A 19044-nucleotide genomic window follows, 5' to 3' on the forward strand; every position below is an offset into this window, starting at 1 on the left:
GAGGTCTGGGTTGAAGAACCTAGTTACATTAGATATTCACTGTATATTCAATGTTCACACCAGAGCTCTACACATCTGCCCCTGTTCAGATAGCCTGCATCACGTATACCCTGAGTAGTTCCATTTCTGCTCCTTCTCTTTCTGATCCAGCTATCAAAATGGTGAGACCCCTAGCAGTGATATTGTGGGCTCAGATCCACATGATGGGTTTGTGGATTAGAGAGGGGTGACTGGGAAGAGAATGAGAGGATTAGAAACTTGGTGGGTGGGGAGACTTGAGTTGGAGAAATTGGAAAGCATGGAGACAATCAGCTTCAAGAGAGGGGTCATGGGGCCATTGCTGAGGAATGCGGAGGAATCAGTGGAGTCTAGAAAGGGGGAAGACATTGGATCGGCCATCCAGAAATTATGTTAAGTGCTGGAGTGTGTGGTGTTAGTGTGCTGGAGTGTGTGGTGCTGGAGTGTGTGGTGTTAGAGCTCCAGCCTCAGCACCTTAAGGTTGTGGGCTCAAATCCCACACTGCTCCTTGTGATTCTGGCTAAGTCACTTAATCCCCTATTGCCCCAGGTACATTAGGTAGAGTGTGAGCCCACCAGGACAGATAGGAAAAAAATGCTAAGAAATGCAAGATCATGCACCTCGGCAGCAGAAATCCGTACAGAACTTACACCTTGAATGGTGAGACCTTAGCTAGAACTTCAACAGAACGAGACTTGGGAGTGATCATTAGCACAGACATGAAAACTGCTGATCATGTGGAGAAGGCTTCATCTAAGGCAAGACAGTTGTTAGGTTGCATCCGCAAGAGTTTCGTCAGCCAGAAGCCTGAAGTCATAATGCCATTATACAGAACCATGGTGAGACCTCATTTGGAATACTGTGTGCAATTCTGGAGGCCACACTACCGAAAAGATGTGCTGAGAGTAGAGTCGGTGCATCGGATGGCCACCAGGATGGTCTCGGGGCTCAAGGATCTATCGTACGAGGAAAGGCTGAAAAATTTGCGGCTGTACTCACTCGAGGACTATAGGGAGAGAGGAGACATGATCGAGACGTTTAAGTATATTACCGGCCGTATCGAGATGGAAGAAGAGATTCTCTTTCTCAAAGGACCCTCAGCCACAAGAGGGCATCCGCTTAAACTCAGGGGCGGGAAATTTCATGGCGACACCAGGAAATATTTCTTCACCGAGAGAATGGTTGATCCTTGGAACGAGCTCCCGGTGCAGAATTTAAGAGCAAATGGGATGCCCATGTGGGATCCCTTAGAGGGTTAAGCCAAGGGAACCTGTCACCAGGAGTGGGATCCCTAGGATAGTAGACTTGGGGGTGGGTCAGTAGAATGGGCAGACCTGATGGGCTATGGCCCTTATCTGCCGTCAACTTCTATGTTTCTATGTTTACCTGAATGTAAACCACTTAGCTACAAGTGGTATATAAATACTAAAAATTAAATAAAACAGGATATCCTGCATAGCAAAGCAAGCATAGGCAGGACTTTTTGTACAGTACTACATGTCTACTTAGGTATATAAGCACTGGCAATGAATATTGTCAAAACACATGAATAACTCTGTGACCCTCTCCACTTCAGCCCCATAATGCCCCTCTAAGGCTCAATTCCAAAATGACTAGTTAATGCCAATATTTAACGATACTGGCAGATAAGTGCTGATAAATATTGGTAGATAACTGGCCCCAATCAATTTAATCAGGCAGGAGCCTGATTGACCCCTCTATTATTCGAAGGAGTTCAGGGTTGTGTCAGTGTTTGGATCATGGGCATTCAGGATTGTTTTGGGGAGGGAGTTGGAGTTGTGTCAAGAGGAGTCAAGAAAACAGCCTTGACTTTTCCTATTGGGCTTCAAAACTTCATTCAAGAATTTGAGGAGAGTGAGGCTGCAGGGTGATTTTGGAAATAGTTTTTTGAGAGAGACATTTAAATACTTCCATTGCATAAACACACAAGAGGCAAGTCTCTTCCAGTTGACTCCCTATGCACCTGCTTGACTGCTTAGATCAGCTGATCAATCATTACTTTCCATTCTATCTTTGAAGATAATTAGTACTAAACACCCCAACATCTTTTCAGTTACAGCACCCCAAATATGGAATGTGTTACCTGCCTGTATTAGAGAAGAAAAAAATTGCAGATCGATTCAAAAACAAACTAAAATGTTACTTATTTAAAGATGCTTTCAATATACCTTAATTAATAGACAGGTTTGCTAGCTTTTCCTTCAAATTATTCATTTCTATTCCCTATCCATATTGTATTTTTCCTTAAGTGTCTTCCTATCCTATTATAAAATGTATTTCTTCCCCCTTTCCTCTCGGATCATGTAAATTGGGTTTTTTTTAAATTTGTGTTAATTTGTTTGTACATTTTTATCATTTATTAATTCCCTTTTATTGCTTGTACATCGCTTAGGATTTTGATAGGCGATGTATCAAATTTTAATAAAAACTTGAAACTTGAATGAGGGTAAAAGGGGATAGACTCTGGAGTAATCTACGGAAAAATGTATTTACAGAAATGTTGGTGAATGATTGAATGGCCTCCCAGTGGAAGTGGTGGAGATAAAAACTGTATCCAAATTCAAGAAAGCATGGGACAAGAACATACGTTTTCTAAGGGAGAGGAAGGGATAGTAGATGGTATGGATGGAGAACCTGGATAGGCCCATAAAAGGCTCTTTTTACTAAGGTGCACTAGCATTTTCAGCATGCACGCTCACCCTGCGCTATGCGCCAAGAACTAACGCCAGCTCAATGCTGGTGTTAGCATCTAGCGCGTGTGGCAATGCAGTGCATGCTTAGCGCATGCTAAAACCGCTAGTGCAGCTTCGTAAAAGGAGCCCATAGTCTTTTTCTGTCATCATTTTCTCTGCTTCTATGACAGAGATGCCCAATGAAAAGTTACACAGTCAACAGGTGGGAAAATTTAAAGCTAGCACTTTGCCCAGGTAACTCCCAAAATTCTGTAAACAAAGCAATTTGAATATCAACCCCTTTTATTTTATAAACTATAATATGCATTTGCATTCATTAATATGCAACTGTGACACATAATTGCTACAAAAATGTGAAAAGTCTGTTACAGAGCTTATCACAGAAACTGAAGAAAATCTGATGCAGGTATCTGAGTGCTAAAATTATTTGTTTTTCCAAAATCAGTGCATTTTCTAATGTAATTACAGTATTTAATAGCCTATATCCATGTCCTTTGCACATTATGGCTTGAATAACCTTTTAGTGTTGCTATTTATTTTGAGTACTGCTTTTATTTAAACATTGTTGAATAGTAAGATGCAATGTTTATTTATTTTATGCTATTTCTTATCACTCAGGTGGCCTCTTTTTCGCAAAACCTATGCGCTCTAAGGGTTATGTGACAATGCTAGACCCTTTTCAACAAATCTATGGAAAGCGCATGGGAGGACTACTCTTTATACCAGCTCTTATGGGAGAGATGTTCTGGGCTGCGGCAATCCTCTCTGCGCTAGGTAAAAAATTTACATTACACATTTAAAAATCTTTGGAGCAAACCAGACATCCATGTGAAGAGTCACATTTGAAAGTGATTTGTATTTCTGTTTCCCCCTCAGGTGGCTTAAATACAGATTTAACATCACTACAGTAAAATAGAGAAGGGGGAAACACAAAATATCATATTGTCCACATGATTTTGCACTTGCTTTCTCTGCATATTTAATTAGTGTATGGAAAAAATATTTGGGTCATTTTTGAGCAATGTTCGAACATTTTCCACTATGTTTGATATTTTTCAGTTCATTTTCCACATTTAGGGGCCATTTTACTAGGGTGCGCTAATGATTACAGGGCTCTCTTATCTCATGGTTTTCTTCTTATCTCTTCCATTTCACTTTTAGCGCATGCTCTGGAGGATCCTTCTCCACTGCCATTCCGTTATCAGTCAGCATACCTCAGGGCTCTGTCCTGGGACCTTTTCTTTTTTCCATCTATACTTTTTCCCTTGGTGATCTACGTAATCTCCTCCCATGTCTTCCAGTGCCATCTCTATGCTGACAACTTGCAAATTTACCTCTCTGTGCCTGAAATTTCTAAGGGAATCCAGGCCCAAGTATCAGCCTGCCTGGCTGACATTGCTATCTGGATGTCTCACCGTCATCTAAAATTAAACATGGCCAAGACTAAACTCCTTATCTTTCCTCCTAAACCTGCCTCTCCCCTTCCTCCATTCTCTATTATGGTGGATAACGCTCTCATCCTCCTTATCTTGTTGGCTCACAACCTCATGGTCATCTTTGACTCATCTCTTTCCTTCTCTTCTTATACACTTCAGATTGCCAAAACTTGTCACTTCTTCCTATATAACGTCACTAAAATCTGGAATTGCCTTTCTGAACCTGCTGCCAAGACCTTCATCTATGCTCTCATCACCTCTCGCCTGGATTTCTGCAACTTGCTTCTTGCAGGTCTTCCTATTAGTCATCTCTCTCCCCTTCAATCTCTTCAGAATTCTGCTGCACACCTCGTATTCTACCAGTGTCATTATGCTCACGTTACCCTTCTCCTGAAGTCCCTTCACTGGCTCCCTGTCTGTTTCCGCATAAAATTCAAACTCCTCCTATTAACCTACATATGTATTCACTCTGCAGCTCCTCAATATCTCTCTTCTCTTATCTCTCCCTATATTCCACCCTAGGAACTCTGTTCATCAGATAAGTCTTTCTACTCTGTACCCTTCTCCTCCTTCTCCTCTACTGTCAACTCCTGACTCTGCCTTGCTGTGCCATAGGCCTGGAGCAACCTGCCTGACTCGTACGTCAGGCTCTGTCTCTGTCAGTATTCAAATCCAGGCTGAAATCCACTTTTTTGAAGCTGCGTTTAAGTCCCAGCCAATTGGTAAAGCACCATACTTGTTTTATCATTCCCTCTTAGTCCTCTACCTTCTCTACCTCTTCAAACCTTTGTATTACACTACATGAGCAGCTTATATTGATTTACTATATTGTCCACTGTGTCTGTCATAATTAGATTGTAAACTCTTTCGAGCAGGGTCTGTCTTTTGCATGTTTAATGTACAGCGCTGCTTGCATCTGGTAGTGCTATAGAAATAAGAAATAGTAGTAGTAGATTAGCATGCACTAAATTATAAGATGGCTATTATAGTGCTATGGTCCTCTTAGCATGTAGCAAATGCTAATCATTAGCATGCACTAAATCAGTTAGCACACCTTAGTAAAAGGACCCCTTGGTTTAATAAAATATTTTGTCCCAGGACAAGCAGGCAGCATATTCTTAACTGATGGGTGATGGCACCGACGGAGCCCGGTATGGACAATTTTAGAGTGATTGTACTCTAAGAACTTAGAAAGTTCTAGTTAGGCCTCACCGCGCGTGCGCGAGTGCCTTCCCGCCCAACGGAGGCACGCAGTCCCCAGTTTCTTAGTTTCCGCGGAGCTAAGAAGATGCGTGTGTTTCAACGGCCGTTGAAATCCTTTCTTTGCCTTCCCGCTTGCGTGTTTTTTTCTTTGGAAAACTTTTTCCTTTTATTCCTTTTTGTTTATTTACAAAAAAAAAAAAAAATCTGAATTTTTTGTTTATTTTCTTTTTCTCGGGTTCACCCCGGCGGGGCCTGGTGTAATCATCGAGTCCTCCGCTTTCGATTTAGCGGAGGCCGTGTTCACCTTCATGCCCCCTCAGCCTGGATTCAAAAAGTGCCAACAGTGTGCTAGGCCCATCTCGTTGACCGACCCGCACAATTGGTGTCTGCAGTGCTTGGCTCTGGATCACAGGGCTTCCACCTGCACCCGTTGTGCTACCTTAAAGAAGCGCACTTTGAAAAACAGGCAAATTCAACAAAAACTCCTTTTCGGTGCCGCGATGGCTGATCCCTCGGCATCAACACCGGTGTCGACTGCTTCTCAGTCGGCGCCCACTTCTTCGACGCCGCACCGGCGTCACATCCTACAGGTAAGCCGGCTAAGAAGCCTTCCTCCCTGGAGCATCCTCCGGTCGCTGTGGCAGAGAGTCCAGTCCTGCCGACCTCGAGGCGCCCTCGTAAATGCTCCGCCCCTATAGAGATGAGTGCATCCTCCTCGGCCTCCTCATCCTCTGGGCGTCGAGCGGCACCACAGGTACCGCAGAAGAAGAAAGCGGTACCGGTGCCTTCCTTGGATGACCATATTGCGGCTGTCCTCCAAGTCCAACTTAAAGAGCAGTTGAAGCAACTCCTTCCTGCTCTGTTGGCACCGAACCTTCCAGACCCGGTCCAGTCTGAGCCACCGGTACCGACCGTGGAGCAACCCCTATTGTCAGCGTCCACTCTGTCGGTACCGGTCCAGTCTGCCTCTTCGGCTTCCATGCCGGTCCTTGCTCCGGAATCGAGAGATCTTCATCGGGCTGTTCAAACATCTGAGCCATTATTTCTGTCTGACCAGTCCCGACACCAGCAACCTTTGATTTCTCCCGGTGCCCCCTCCTTACGGTCCGGGAAGTCGGCATGTAAGACCCGACACACTGAACCTTCGACACCGGACTCCCGAGGTCGAGGTTCCCAAGTAAGAGATCCTGATCTCTGGGACGACTCTGAAGAGCCCTTGCTCTCTGAGGATGAGGTTTCTTCAGGTGAGGAGGACCCCTCTCTACATGGCCCTTCCTCTAAGCCGGACCATTCCTCCTTTACATCGTTTCTAAAGGAGATGTGCGAGTCTCTTTCAATTACTTTGGAGGCTGAATCCAAAAAATCTAAGGCATTCCTTGATGCTTTGGACTTCGATCAGCCCCCAAAGGAATTCCTTAAATTGCCCCTCCATGATATTTTGCGGGAGACTTTCTATAAAAATCTCGAGACTCCCTTGACCATCCCTGGGGCTCCTCGCAAATTGGATTCCTTATATAAAGTCATCCCCATTCCAGGATTTGATAAACCCCAACTCCCGCATGAATCTTTATTGGTTGAATCTACTCTCAAAAAGTCTGTGGGCGCTAGTGTCTATGCCTCAGTCCTTCCTGGCAGAGAGGGGAAGGCCATGGATAAATTTGGCAAGAGATTATACCAGAATGCTATGCTTGCCAATAGATCAGGTAATTATGCCTTCCATTTTTCCTTTTATTTAAAGCACCTTATTCAACAATTGGCTTCCTTTGAAAAATACTTACCTGACAGGAAAACTCTCTGCTTTTCGTCATTGTTCTTCCAGTCTTTTGCAGCTTCGAAAATTCATGGTGCGTTCAATATATGACACTTTTGAACTCACCTCAAGGGCTACGGCGATGGCTGTCGCCATGCGCCGTCTGGCTTGGCTTAGAGTCTCGGAGCTTGATGTCAACCATCAGGATCACCTCGCCAATGCTCCGTGCCTGGGAGATGAATTATTTGGTGACTCTCTCAATTCCACCACACAAAAGTTGTCGGCACATGAGACTCGCTGGGACACTCTTCTCAAGAATAAAAAGAAGCCTCCTCCTGTCCGGTCATTCCGCCAGCAGTCGGCCTACCAGCGCCGCTTCTCTGCTAGACCCTTACCTTCTGCTCCTCAGCAGCCTAGGCGCCAACGTCAACAGCAGCGCCAACCACCTCGTATACAGCAGCAACAACCGGTAAAGCCTCCTGCACAACCGAAATCCACTCAGCCCTTTTGACTCTATTCTCCAGGGCCTAGCCAGTTTTCTGCCATCAACCCTTCTGCCTCAACCCATAGGAGGACGTCTTTCTTATTTCATCAGCCTTTGGGAGATCATCACCTCAGATCAGTGGGTTCTAAACATCATTCGCCACGGCTATTCTCTCAATTTTCAGACTCTTCCCACCCACAGTCTTCCATAAGAGTCTGCTTTGAACACTCCTCAGTCTTCCCTCCTCCTTCAGGAGGTCCAATCCCTTCTTCTTCTGAACGCCATAGAGGAAGTTTCTCTAGATCAGAAGGGGCAAGGATTTTACTCCTGTTATTTTCTGGTCCCCAAAAAAACCGGAGACCTCAGACCCATACTAGATCTCCGAGATCTCAACAAATGCTTGGTCAAAGAAAAGTTCAAAATGCTTTCCCTGGCCACTCTTTATCCTCTTCTCACTCAAGGCGACTGGCTATGCTCCCTCGATCTCAAGGAGGCCTACACACACATCCCAGTCAATCTAGCCTCCAGACAATATCTCCGCTTCATAATCAATCACCGTCATTACAAGGTGTTACCCTTCGGTCTTGCCTCCTCTCCATGGGTGTTCACCAAGTGTCTCATTGTGGTGGTCGCTTTTCTACGCTCCCACCACCTTATAGTCTTTCCTTACCTAGACGACTGGTTGATCAAGGCTCCTTCCTCTCAGACAGTGTCTCATGCCACCAACCAGACCATCCTATTTCTACAACTTCTGGGTTTCGAGATCAATCTACCCAAGTCGCATCTCATCCCCACTCAGCGCCTTCAGATCATTGGAGCGATACTGGACACGGTTCTCATGAGGGCGTTTCTGCCAACCAACCGTCTTCAGACCATTTTTCATCTCTCTCAGTAAGTGCTCCCACAGCTTTCCATTTCTGCGAAGCAAATGATGATTCTCTTGGGTCACATGGCCTCGACAGTTCATGTCACCCCCTTCGCACGTCTTCACCTGCGTACCCCTCAATGGACCTTAGCTATCCAATGGTCCCAGGCGACGGATCCTTGTTCGCGACACATATCTGTGACATCATCTCTTCGACAGTCTCTGCAATGGTGGTTGACATCTTCAAATCTTTCCAAGGGTCTTCTGTTCCATCTGCCTCCTCATCAACTAGTCATCACCACAGACGCCTCCCCTTAAGCCTGGGGAGCTCACTTGAATGAGTTCCAAACTCAAAGTCTTTGGACTGTCCAGGAAAAGAAACATCACATCAATTTCCTGGAACTCCGAGCGATGTTTTATGCTCTCAAGGCTTTCCAGCATCTCCTCTTCCCTCAAGTTCTACTCATTTGCACAGACAATCAAGTTGCAATGTACTACATCAACAAACAAGGTGGGACGGGCTCTCGCCTGTTGTGTCAGGAGGCCCAAAAAATTTGGTCTTGGGCGACAGCTCGCCAATTATTCCTGAAAGTTGTCTACATTCAGGGACAGCAGAATTCCTTGGCAGACAATCTCAGCAGAATTCTCCTACCACACGAATGGACTCTCGATCCCCCCGATGCTCCAATCCGTTTTCAATCAATGGGGCACTCCGCAGGTGGACCTGTTTGCAGCTCCTCACAATCATCAGCTGCCCCAATTTTGCTCCAGACTCTACTCTCCTCACCGTCTGGCACCAGATGCGTTTCTCCTGGATTGAAACAGTCTTTTTCTTTACGCATTTCCTCCTCTACCTCTCATGTTGCGGACCCTGTTCAAGCTCCGGAGAGACCATGCCACCATGATTCTAATCGCTCCGCGGTGGCCCAGGCAACATTGGTTCTCCCTTCTTCTTCAGCTCAGTTCCAGGGAGCCCATACTTCTTCCGCTGTTTCCTTCTCTGCTTACTCAGCATCAGCAGTCCCTACTACATCCCAATCTACAGTCCTGCACCTGCCAGCTTGGTTTCTCTCGACCTGACCTCGGCTCACTCATTTCTTTCTCAGCCTGTCCGTTCTATTCTTGATGCTTCCAGGAAGCCAGCCACTCTTCAATGTTATCAACAGAAGTGGACCCGGTTTTCTTCCTGGTGCCTTCTGCATCAGCATGATCCAACTTCACTAGCAGTGGAACTAGTGTTGGATTATCTTCTTTCTTTGTCTAACTCAGGTCTCAAGTCTACTTCTATCAGAGTCCACCTCAGTGCCATTACTGCTTTTCATGAGCCAGTCCACGGAAAACCTCTTACTGCTCATCCTTTGGTTTCCAGATTCATGCAGGGGCTTTTCAATGTGAAACCACCTCTCAAGCCCCCTCCTGTGTCTGGGATTTTAATGTGGTTCTTTCCGCCTTAATGAAGCCTCCTTTTGAACCATTGGCTACAGCTCATTTCAAATTTCTCACTTGGAAAGTGTCCTTCCTTATTGCTATCACCTCTGCCAGGAGGGTCAGTGAGTTGCATGCACTAGTTGCAGATCCACCTTACACAATCTTTCACCATGACAAGATGGTTCTGCGTACACATCCAAAGTTTCTCCCAAAGGTTAAGATTTTCATCTTAACCAATCCATCGTCCTGCCTGTATTCTTCCCGAAATCTCATTCTCATTCTGGAGAGCAGGCTTTGCATTCTTTGGACTGTAAGCGTGCTTTGGCTTACTATTTAGAGCGCACTAAGCCTCACAGATCATCTCCCCAACTTTTTCTGTCTTTTGATCCAAATAAGTTGGGACATCCGGTTGCTAAACGTATGATATCCAATTGGCTTGCTGCTTGCATCTCGTTCTGTTATGCTCAGACCGGCCTGCCTCTGGAAGGTTCTGTCACGGCCCATAAGGTTAGAGCTAAGGCAGCGTCTGTGGCTTTCCTCAGATCCACACCTATTGAGGAAATCTGCAAGGCTGCTACTTGGTCCTCAGTTCATACTTTCACAACTCATTATTGTCTGGATGCATTCTCCAGATGGGATGGACACTTCGGCCAATCTGTTTGCAATCTGTTTTGCAAAATTTATTTTCATAACAGCCAACCTTCCCTCCATCCCTCTTTTTGTTAGCTTGGAGGTCACCCATCAGTTAAGAATATGCTGTTTGCTTGTCCTGGGATAAAGCACAGTTACTTACTGTAACAGGTGTTATCCAGGGACAGCAGGCAGATATTCTTACGTCCCACCCTCCTCCCCGGATTGGCTTCTTAGCTGGCTTATCTTAACTGGGGACCGCGCGCCTCCGTCGGGCGAGAAGGCACTCGCGCACGCGCGGTGTGGCCTAACTAGAACTTTCTAAGTTCTTAGAGTGCAATCACTCTAAAATTGTCCGTACCGGGCTCCGTCGGTGCCGTCACCCATCAGTTAAGAATATCTGCCTGCTGTCCCTGGATAACACCTGTTACGGTAAGTAACTGTGCTTTTTTGATTAAAAATTTTTTCTAACATATTTTAGAACTTTTGATGCATGCACATTGATTGCTCACGTGTTAATTTGTAGGTTAAACCAATTATCCATGCACAAACATTTTTAAGCACATGCATTATTTGCCAGTTTTATTCATTATGTGATGAAAACCTGCAGTATTTGCCTCATTTAGGTAAATAACGAGTGTCCAGAATTAGAAACTCTGCTTTTTTTAATATCAGCCTAATTTTTAAATCCTTCCAAAGTCTTTATTCATTTTTCATCTTACATCAAGTACACAATATTACCTCTCAAAATGTTGGCCGGATGGACGGGTGCCAAGCCCGCCCGTCCCGCAGGCCAGCCAGCGTAGGAATGGGGCCGGATTGGCCCAGGCGGCTCAAACCCCGCCCACAGGTGGGGCCTGAGTCGCCTAGGCCAACCAGAATAGGCCCAGGAACCTTAGGCTCCTCCTGTGGGTGGGGCCTTAAGCACATGGGCCAGGTTGGGTCCCGTCTGTCCGGCCAACATTTTGTGAGGTACGGGGAAAGGGGTTGGGGGTGGGGGGTCGTAGGGTCGGCGGTGGGGTCGCAGGTCAGTGGGGGGCCAATCGGGGGTTCGGGGGGCGGTCGTTGGGGTTGCATTGAGGGCAGGAGGGCCTGGGATCCCTCCTGCCCGTATTTTAGTGGGGGGGTGGGGGTTACAGGGGATGCCCGGGGCAGGAGGGCTTGGGCTCCCTCCTGCCCCGATCCTGTCAGGGAGTTCAGGGGTGCCGTAGGGCAAGAGGGCTTGGGCTCCCTCTTGCCCCGATGTCGTCGGGGGGGGAAGGGTGGATCGCGGCAGGGGTGATGAGCCATCTCTCCTGCCGCAATTGTTGCTGTAGGGGGTAGGTAGGTTGCTGGGGCCGCTGAGCTGATCGCAGCAGCCACGATCAGCTCAGTGGCCTCTTTCGGCACTTATACCTTTGACTTGTCCAACTAGGCATCCTGCCTAAAGTTTTGGTTATACCTGCTGCACACCTAGGTCTAGGTCGGCTCACCTCCCGCCCACCGCCAGCCCTTTCCCCTCCTCTAAAAACGCCTCTTTTCTCTCTGTGCGTTTAGAGGCAGGGGAAAGGCTTAAGCTGGTTTTAGATATGTCTAAAACCAGCTTTGATTATGGATACTTGGACGATTAGGCTTTTTGATCATCCAAGTAGCCATTTAGGCCACTTTTTAGACTTTTTTTTTTTAAATTATGAGCCCCTTACCCTATTACCCTATTTCATCATTCCATTATTTTAGAAAACATAACAAAAGATAGTTTTCAGTGAACTCCAACATAATTCCTAAAGAAAATCAAACAATTATGAAGCAAAGCCAGCTTAATCAGGTAATGTGAAGTAGAGGAGTAGCCTTGTGGCTAAAGCATAGGATTGACAACCAGTGAAGCCCAGTTCAAATCCCATTACTGCTCCATGTGATTTTGAGTAAATCACTTGACTTTCCTTTACCTCCGGAACAAGCATACATTGCAAGCCCACCACAGACAGGAACTACTGTCTGTTTGAGCTACTGCTGAAAAATATAACTCAGAATTAGGATATTGCGATTAAGCAAAATTTTAATAAAACGTGAAACTTGATCATCAACAGCCTGGATAAAATTGAAGGCTTTCCCCTTCTTCCTAAAACCTCCAGATTTTATAAATGGCACCCAAAATTGCAAGCAATCTTGAGATCCATAGGCTGTTATCAATCAGTTATTGATGTTAATTAGCACTAATGTGGATTTGCACATGGATCTCGTTACACACGATTCTATATAGATCTGCACCTAAATCCTCTCACGCACAGACTAAAAGGAGGCATGGCTATGGGAGGGCATTGGCAAGATAGGGGTGTTTCAAAGAATTATGCGCAGTGTTAGAGAATTTTGGCAGCACAAACAGCAGAGGTGGTCAAAGGGAAAGAGTAATTAATACGATCAGACTTCAAATTTCATTGAGGTGAGACTCAATTTGACTACATTTTGGCTTACATTCTGCATCATGGGTCAACAGTGGATTTACGTAACCAATTGAATAGTCACACCTTAAAGAAAGCTGTTTCAAGATAGTTACCAGACATCCAGATTTCCATGGACATGTCCTCCTTTTCGAGGACATGTCCAGGGGTCTGGATGGCTTTTCAAAACCCGACACTTTGTCCAGGTTTTGAAAAGCTTCCCGTCAAAATTGTGTCAGGAAGAGGCATCCACACATGCGTGGATGCCGTCTGGGGGCGAGGCTGGGGCGGAACGGGGCATGACACAGGTGGAATAGGGCATAATGGGGCGGGCTTGGGGGCATGGCCATGGGTCCAGATTTTATTTCGGGAAATCTGGTAACCCTATTTCAAGATTCCATTGAGTCTCAGCATAGAGCTACTGTTGATAACTGGATGACCTCACACCCAAAGTTGGGCACTGGAATGCACACACACTAAGTGATATTCTATAGAGTTCAACCTGGAGACCTTTGTAGTTTTTCCGGCACCATTATTTTGGCACCATTTATGGAATCTGACCCAGAACATTCGTTTTTCTGATGCCCTTTACCCTGTTTATTCCTACCAACTGCCCCACACTCCCCCTCCATCTTTAGGCCACCTTTTATGAAGCTCTGTTAGGCTTTTTTTATCACTGGCCTCGGAGGTATTAGCTCCGACACTCATAAGAATTCTATGAGCATTGGAGCTTTTCCCGTCACGGCCTGTGATAAAAAGCCTAATGTGGCATCATAAAAGGGGGGGGGGGGGGTTAGTTTGGATGAATTTTATATTTAATTCAAATAAATATGCCTAGCTCTCTTATCTAGGCCAAATGATTTCAGGAAAAGAAAAAATCACTTTCTTAGTAAACAATCTTAATAAACAAAACTCCACTTCTTATGTTATTCATTCAGAAGCCACGTGCATTGATTCAAGTGATTGTACCATTAGTAGTCTTGTTTACTGCCCCCTGCAGATGATGCTGACATTATGCACATGCTACCACACTGTCATAGAATCTTAATTTTTATATAATTTTTGAGTCTATTTCCTGCTGTGGTCTGATTAGCTGAAAAACAATGGGAAGCTTGTTTACCATATGTTCTCTTTTTAAAATTTGAGAATAAATTGCCACTCCTGCTGGGTTACAATACCTGGAACAAAACAACCTGAAGAAATGTCACAGTTTAATTTCTTACTCACTGATTTTTATTTATTGTTTTTTTTAACTGGACTTTTTCAAGGCTGTGATATCATTTATTTGTCTAAGTGTAAAACTTGCCTAGAGCCGTGTTGTTCAAGTACAACAACCTCCAGACAGTCTGTTTTATAGGCTGTCAACAGCAAATATATTTGCATTCCTTTGGTCAAAGAGCATATCTAATTAGAATACCTTGGATGTCCTAACCACTCAACTTGTTTGCAGCTTTCCAAGACTGGATATGGGAACTGAGATGTAGATTTCTTCTCAATATAAACAGGGTCATCCTGTCACTCGGTTAAAGAGATATGCTAATAAGACAGTTCTGATTTTCTCAAAGAAACCTAACCTACAAATCCAAAAACAATGGCTGCCTTACATAGTTTAACTTTTAATACATGAAGGGATCTAACTGGGGTCCAAAATGCTCTTTGTAACAAAAAGAACCAAGTTTGCCTCATAGATGCAGACACTGTACATCTCATTCTCCAAGACCAAATTCGTGGCCATTGAGATGCAGAAATTTGATTCTTAAACTCAATGCTGTATATGACTCTAAGACCATTCTTTGGTTTTTTATTCATAAATCCAGATATTAATTTATACCACTGTGCGGCTTGGTGACCCAAGAAATCCGCCTGAAAGCATAAGAATTCCAGACTATACTGATCGTTAAGATTTTTCCATTCAGGGAACCCCTTCTGAATAGCTTCTTTAGTTGCAACCATTTAAAACTTTGTGATTTGTTAAGACCATATTTATGCTGCAACTGCGAAAAATCAAGCAGTTTACCATTTAAAATAACATCACCTAGAGTCCATATACCTGCAGTAATCCAATGCTTCCATACAATTTTAAAACCGCCAACTTGGATAGCTCTAAGTCTAATAGATGCTGGCATTGTAATCTGGAAGCAGGGACTTTAGATCATTTATTATACTTTTGTCCCTGTACCATGGCATTTTGGAAATCAATTTGGTCACAAATTAATTCTTTATTGAAAAACCATGTAGCTCTATCATATGATACAATCCTATTTGGAACATCAATGAGAATAAAGAGTCAAATTTCATCAAATAATAATAAACTTTTATGGATAATGACAGGAGTCGCCATTCAGCATATCACCAAAAATTGGAAAAATTACACAAGACTTAATTACACCTTTTGGTGGAATTCATTGTGCCATATATATAAAATGGAAAGAATAATTCCTATACAAAAAGGGAATTATAATAACTTTAAGAAGATTTGGGGGCCATTGACAACTTATTGTAATGATTAGACGCCTTTTCTACATTGAAAGTATAATTATAATTATGGGAGGCGGATTTATAGTTATAATATAGGTTTAATCAATATTTATGAATATAGCATATATATGTTAATTTTTGATTATAATATCTGTGAATAGGGTGGGTGTGGGGGGATAATTTATGTACTTCAGATGATAATAGAAAGAATTTCAAGTGATGTGTATGCATTAATTGATGTAATATTGTATACCTGATGGAAGATGAAAAAATGAATAAAGAATTGGAAAAAAAAAATACATGAAGGGATTCTTTTACTAAACCAGTGTGTCGTAGACATTTTAAGGTGTGGCACATTAGTGTCGCAGACGCAACTGAAGGGCACCTGGAAATGCGTGGACGTTTATGCAATGGTATCATACCCATGCGTGACATCATCACATCGACGTGCGCACATGTGCAGATGTCCTCCAGCCGCAGTCCTGAGCTTCCTATTACTGCCAGTGGGGGGTGCTACAGGAGAGTTGAGGGGAAGGTGTAGAGACACCAGCAAAGAGGAGAGGCACAGGCGCTGGCTGATTGACTACAGGACTTGCCTCTCGCCACAAGAGGCACATCCTGTAAGGCCTTTCCTCCTCGCTGGCATCTTGTGACACACTTGGAATCTGCCAAGGTGCACTAGTGTGCCGCGACACCTAGTTTGCGATACACTGCACTAAGCTGTGGTAACCATTAATTTGTGCCTACTGCAAACTCGAGAACCTAATGCGGCATGCGCTATGGCATTCCGCGATAAATGTGTTGATTTGCTCGTGCACACTACGCACTAAGGGGCTGATTCTATAAATGGTGCCAGCTGCGTGTCAATCACGCTTAGGCGCCATTAACAGAATTGTGGCTAGCGACGCCTATGTAAAAACTTAGGTGCCTGAAATGTAGGCCAGGGTTTTAAAGGCCTACATTTCAGGCACCTAAGTTTTTGAAGAACCATGCATAGCAGCACCAAACCTCACTACACCACTGCCTAGTCCCATCAGGTTTTCAGCAAACCCACAATGAATATGTATGAGATACATTTGCATGCATTGTCTCCTTGGCATGTAAATCTATCTCAGAACATAAGAATTGCCGCTGCTGGATATTCTGAAAACCTGATGAAACTAGGTGTGCCTCAAGGACAGGGCTGAGAAGCACTGATCTATGGTGTCGTATATGTTTCCCAAGCAGTGGAATTCAGGCAGAAAGGAAATGAATTTATCATGTGGCATGAACTCACCTGCATTTAATTCCATTTATGTTTTAGTTCATCTATGGTGCACTTGTATGTAGCAATAAAACTTTGACAAAAAATAATTTACTGGAATTGAAAGATTCGGTAAATTTTTTGGTTATAGAAAAAATTGGAGTAAATCCAAAATTCTTCTACTAAATGTACATTGTACAAAAGGATTATTTGATACATTCCCATTCCTTTGGAAGGAAGAAGGGATAAAATATTTAGGCATAATTATACAAAAGACTCTGGAAGACACAATGACAGTAAATGAGAAATCTTAATTGCAGAAAGTCAAAGAAATGTGTGAGCAATGGAATCCACTACATCTTTCTTGGTGGGGGAGAGTACAAACTGTGAAGATGATGGTTCTTCCTGTAGTTTGTTACCAAATGGGGATGTTGCCAGTTTTATTTCAGGGGTCCTTTTATAAAAAACTAAATAGTGTTATCACTAAATTTATTTGGTTGGGTAAAACTGCTAGAATATCTTTAGTATCATTGCAAAAACCAATTGCTGAGGGTGGGGTAAATTTCCCAAAGTTCTACAGATATCAAGCTTTTATCATGCGGCAGGGTATGTATTGGATCCTTCCTGAGCTCTAGGAACATCTTCCTGACTGGCTGTACTTAGAATGGCAACTCATGTCCCCATTACGATTGTTTCATGTTTTGAGTATAAAGTTACCTAGATATGTTAAGGACAATAGTATTTTATTTGATACATGGAAAACATTGAAATTTATTAATAAATTAACAGATGTTCCAGTGGAGAAATCCACTTATCAATCCTTATGGTTAAACTCCAAGGTTCAAATAGGTGGGTCTGGGATCTCCTGGAAGCATTGGATGCAGGCAGGCATTCGAACATTAGATGTTATATCTAATGGGAAACTGCTGGATTTTTCACGGCTGCAACAATCATTTGGAATTTCAAAATCTCAAAATTATAGATGGTTGCAGTTGAAGCAAGCCGTTCAGAGTGGGTTTCCTGAATGGCAGAATCTTAAAAACTATTTTAATTTGCAGGTCCTATGCATCCAGACAGATTTGCAGGGGCATCAGGCTGCCCGGTGGTATAAATTAATTTCTGAATTTTTTGGAGCATTGAGATAAAGCAGTATATTTCTGCATCTCGATGGCCACGAATTTGGACTTGGAGGATGAGATGTACAGCGTCAGCATCTATGAGACAAACATGGTTTTTGTTGTTGCATAGAACTTTTTGGACCCCTGTTTGTTTACAAAAGTTAGATAGTTCTAAGTCTAAAAGATGCTGGTATTGTCATCTTGATATAGGGACACTGGATCATCTGTTCTATTGTCCTTTAATACTCAAGTTCTGGAAGTCGATATTGAGACAGATTAATGCTATACTTGAGGCATCAATTCTTTTGACATATGAGGCAGTCATATGTGGGACGATGTTACATCGGAAGCCCTCATTGGACAGATATAGAGGGCGGCTTTTGCTTATCATGACTGGGGTAGCCATACAAATGGTTACGCGCAATTGGAAGAACCGGGACCGCCTTAACTTTAATTTTTGGGATCGCCTTAACTTTAATTTACAGGTTAAAAAAAATGATCACAGATACACTGGGTCATGCTAAGAGATTTAAGATAATCTGGGGCCCTTTGATATCTTTTATGGAAGCGTTGTAATTGTTTTTCCTTTGATCCTGTTGGTATATTGCATACACATCCAGGGGGAGGGATATTTCTGTCATGGTTTCATTCTCTTCAGAGGTATTGGTTGGATGGGGGGTTTTTGTTGTGGGGATTTTGATTGATTATAAATGCATATATGATTGATGTTGTTTGTGTAGATACTGTACTACATTTTTGTTAACTTTGGGAAAATCAATAAAGATTTAAAAAGAAAAACAATAATAATTGAATAATAATAATACTCAGTACACGCCTCCCTCCATATTCGCGGGGTTAGGGGCAGAGCCGGCCCGTGGATATTGAAAATTTGCAAATAACTTTGGCCCGACTCTGACCCATCCCCGCCTCCCTCCCAGGTCCCAGTGAGAATCAAACTCACAACCTCAGTGTACTGAAGTGGATGCTCTAACCACCAGACCACTCCTCCACTTGGAAGCCCTAAGCTTTCTCCAAAAGAAGTTGCAATAGCCAAATCCTTGTTTTTCTCTTTTACCCTCCTTTCACTACCATGGACATATAACGAAAGAACATTAAGCAAACATCAATTCAACCACTTATCAATAGCTACATTGACGTCTTAGGCAATGCTAAGTAGAATGCGGGATTGTGCCTGCAACCGTTCTGACCCTGCACGATGACGCACAACATTGAGGGCCGACAGAAAATGGCGGGTTTGTG

At 43.7% G+C, this 19044-nt stretch overlaps 1 protein-coding gene across 6 annotated transcripts in view; it reads left to right on the plus strand.

Moving 5' to 3' along the window:
* The window catches only part of SLC5A7 (solute carrier family 5 member 7), a 336327-nt gene that overhangs the window by 238440 nt on the left and 78843 nt on the right, over positions 1 to 19044 (plus strand). For all 6 annotated transcript variants that reach the window (XM_033949058.1, XM_033949059.1, XM_033949061.1 and 3 more), the window contains one exon: positions 3351 to 3506. In XM_033949058.1, coding sequence (XP_033804949.1) covers positions 3351 to 3506 — 156 coding nt within the window. The remainder of the gene's footprint in view (positions 1 to 3350; positions 3507 to 19044) is intronic.

The sequence above is a fragment of the Geotrypetes seraphini genome, chromosome 6, assembly GCF_902459505.1.
Source record: "Geotrypetes seraphini chromosome 6, aGeoSer1.1, whole genome shotgun sequence".
Classification (NCBI taxonomy): Eukaryota; Metazoa; Chordata; class Amphibia; order Gymnophiona; family Dermophiidae; genus Geotrypetes; species Geotrypetes seraphini.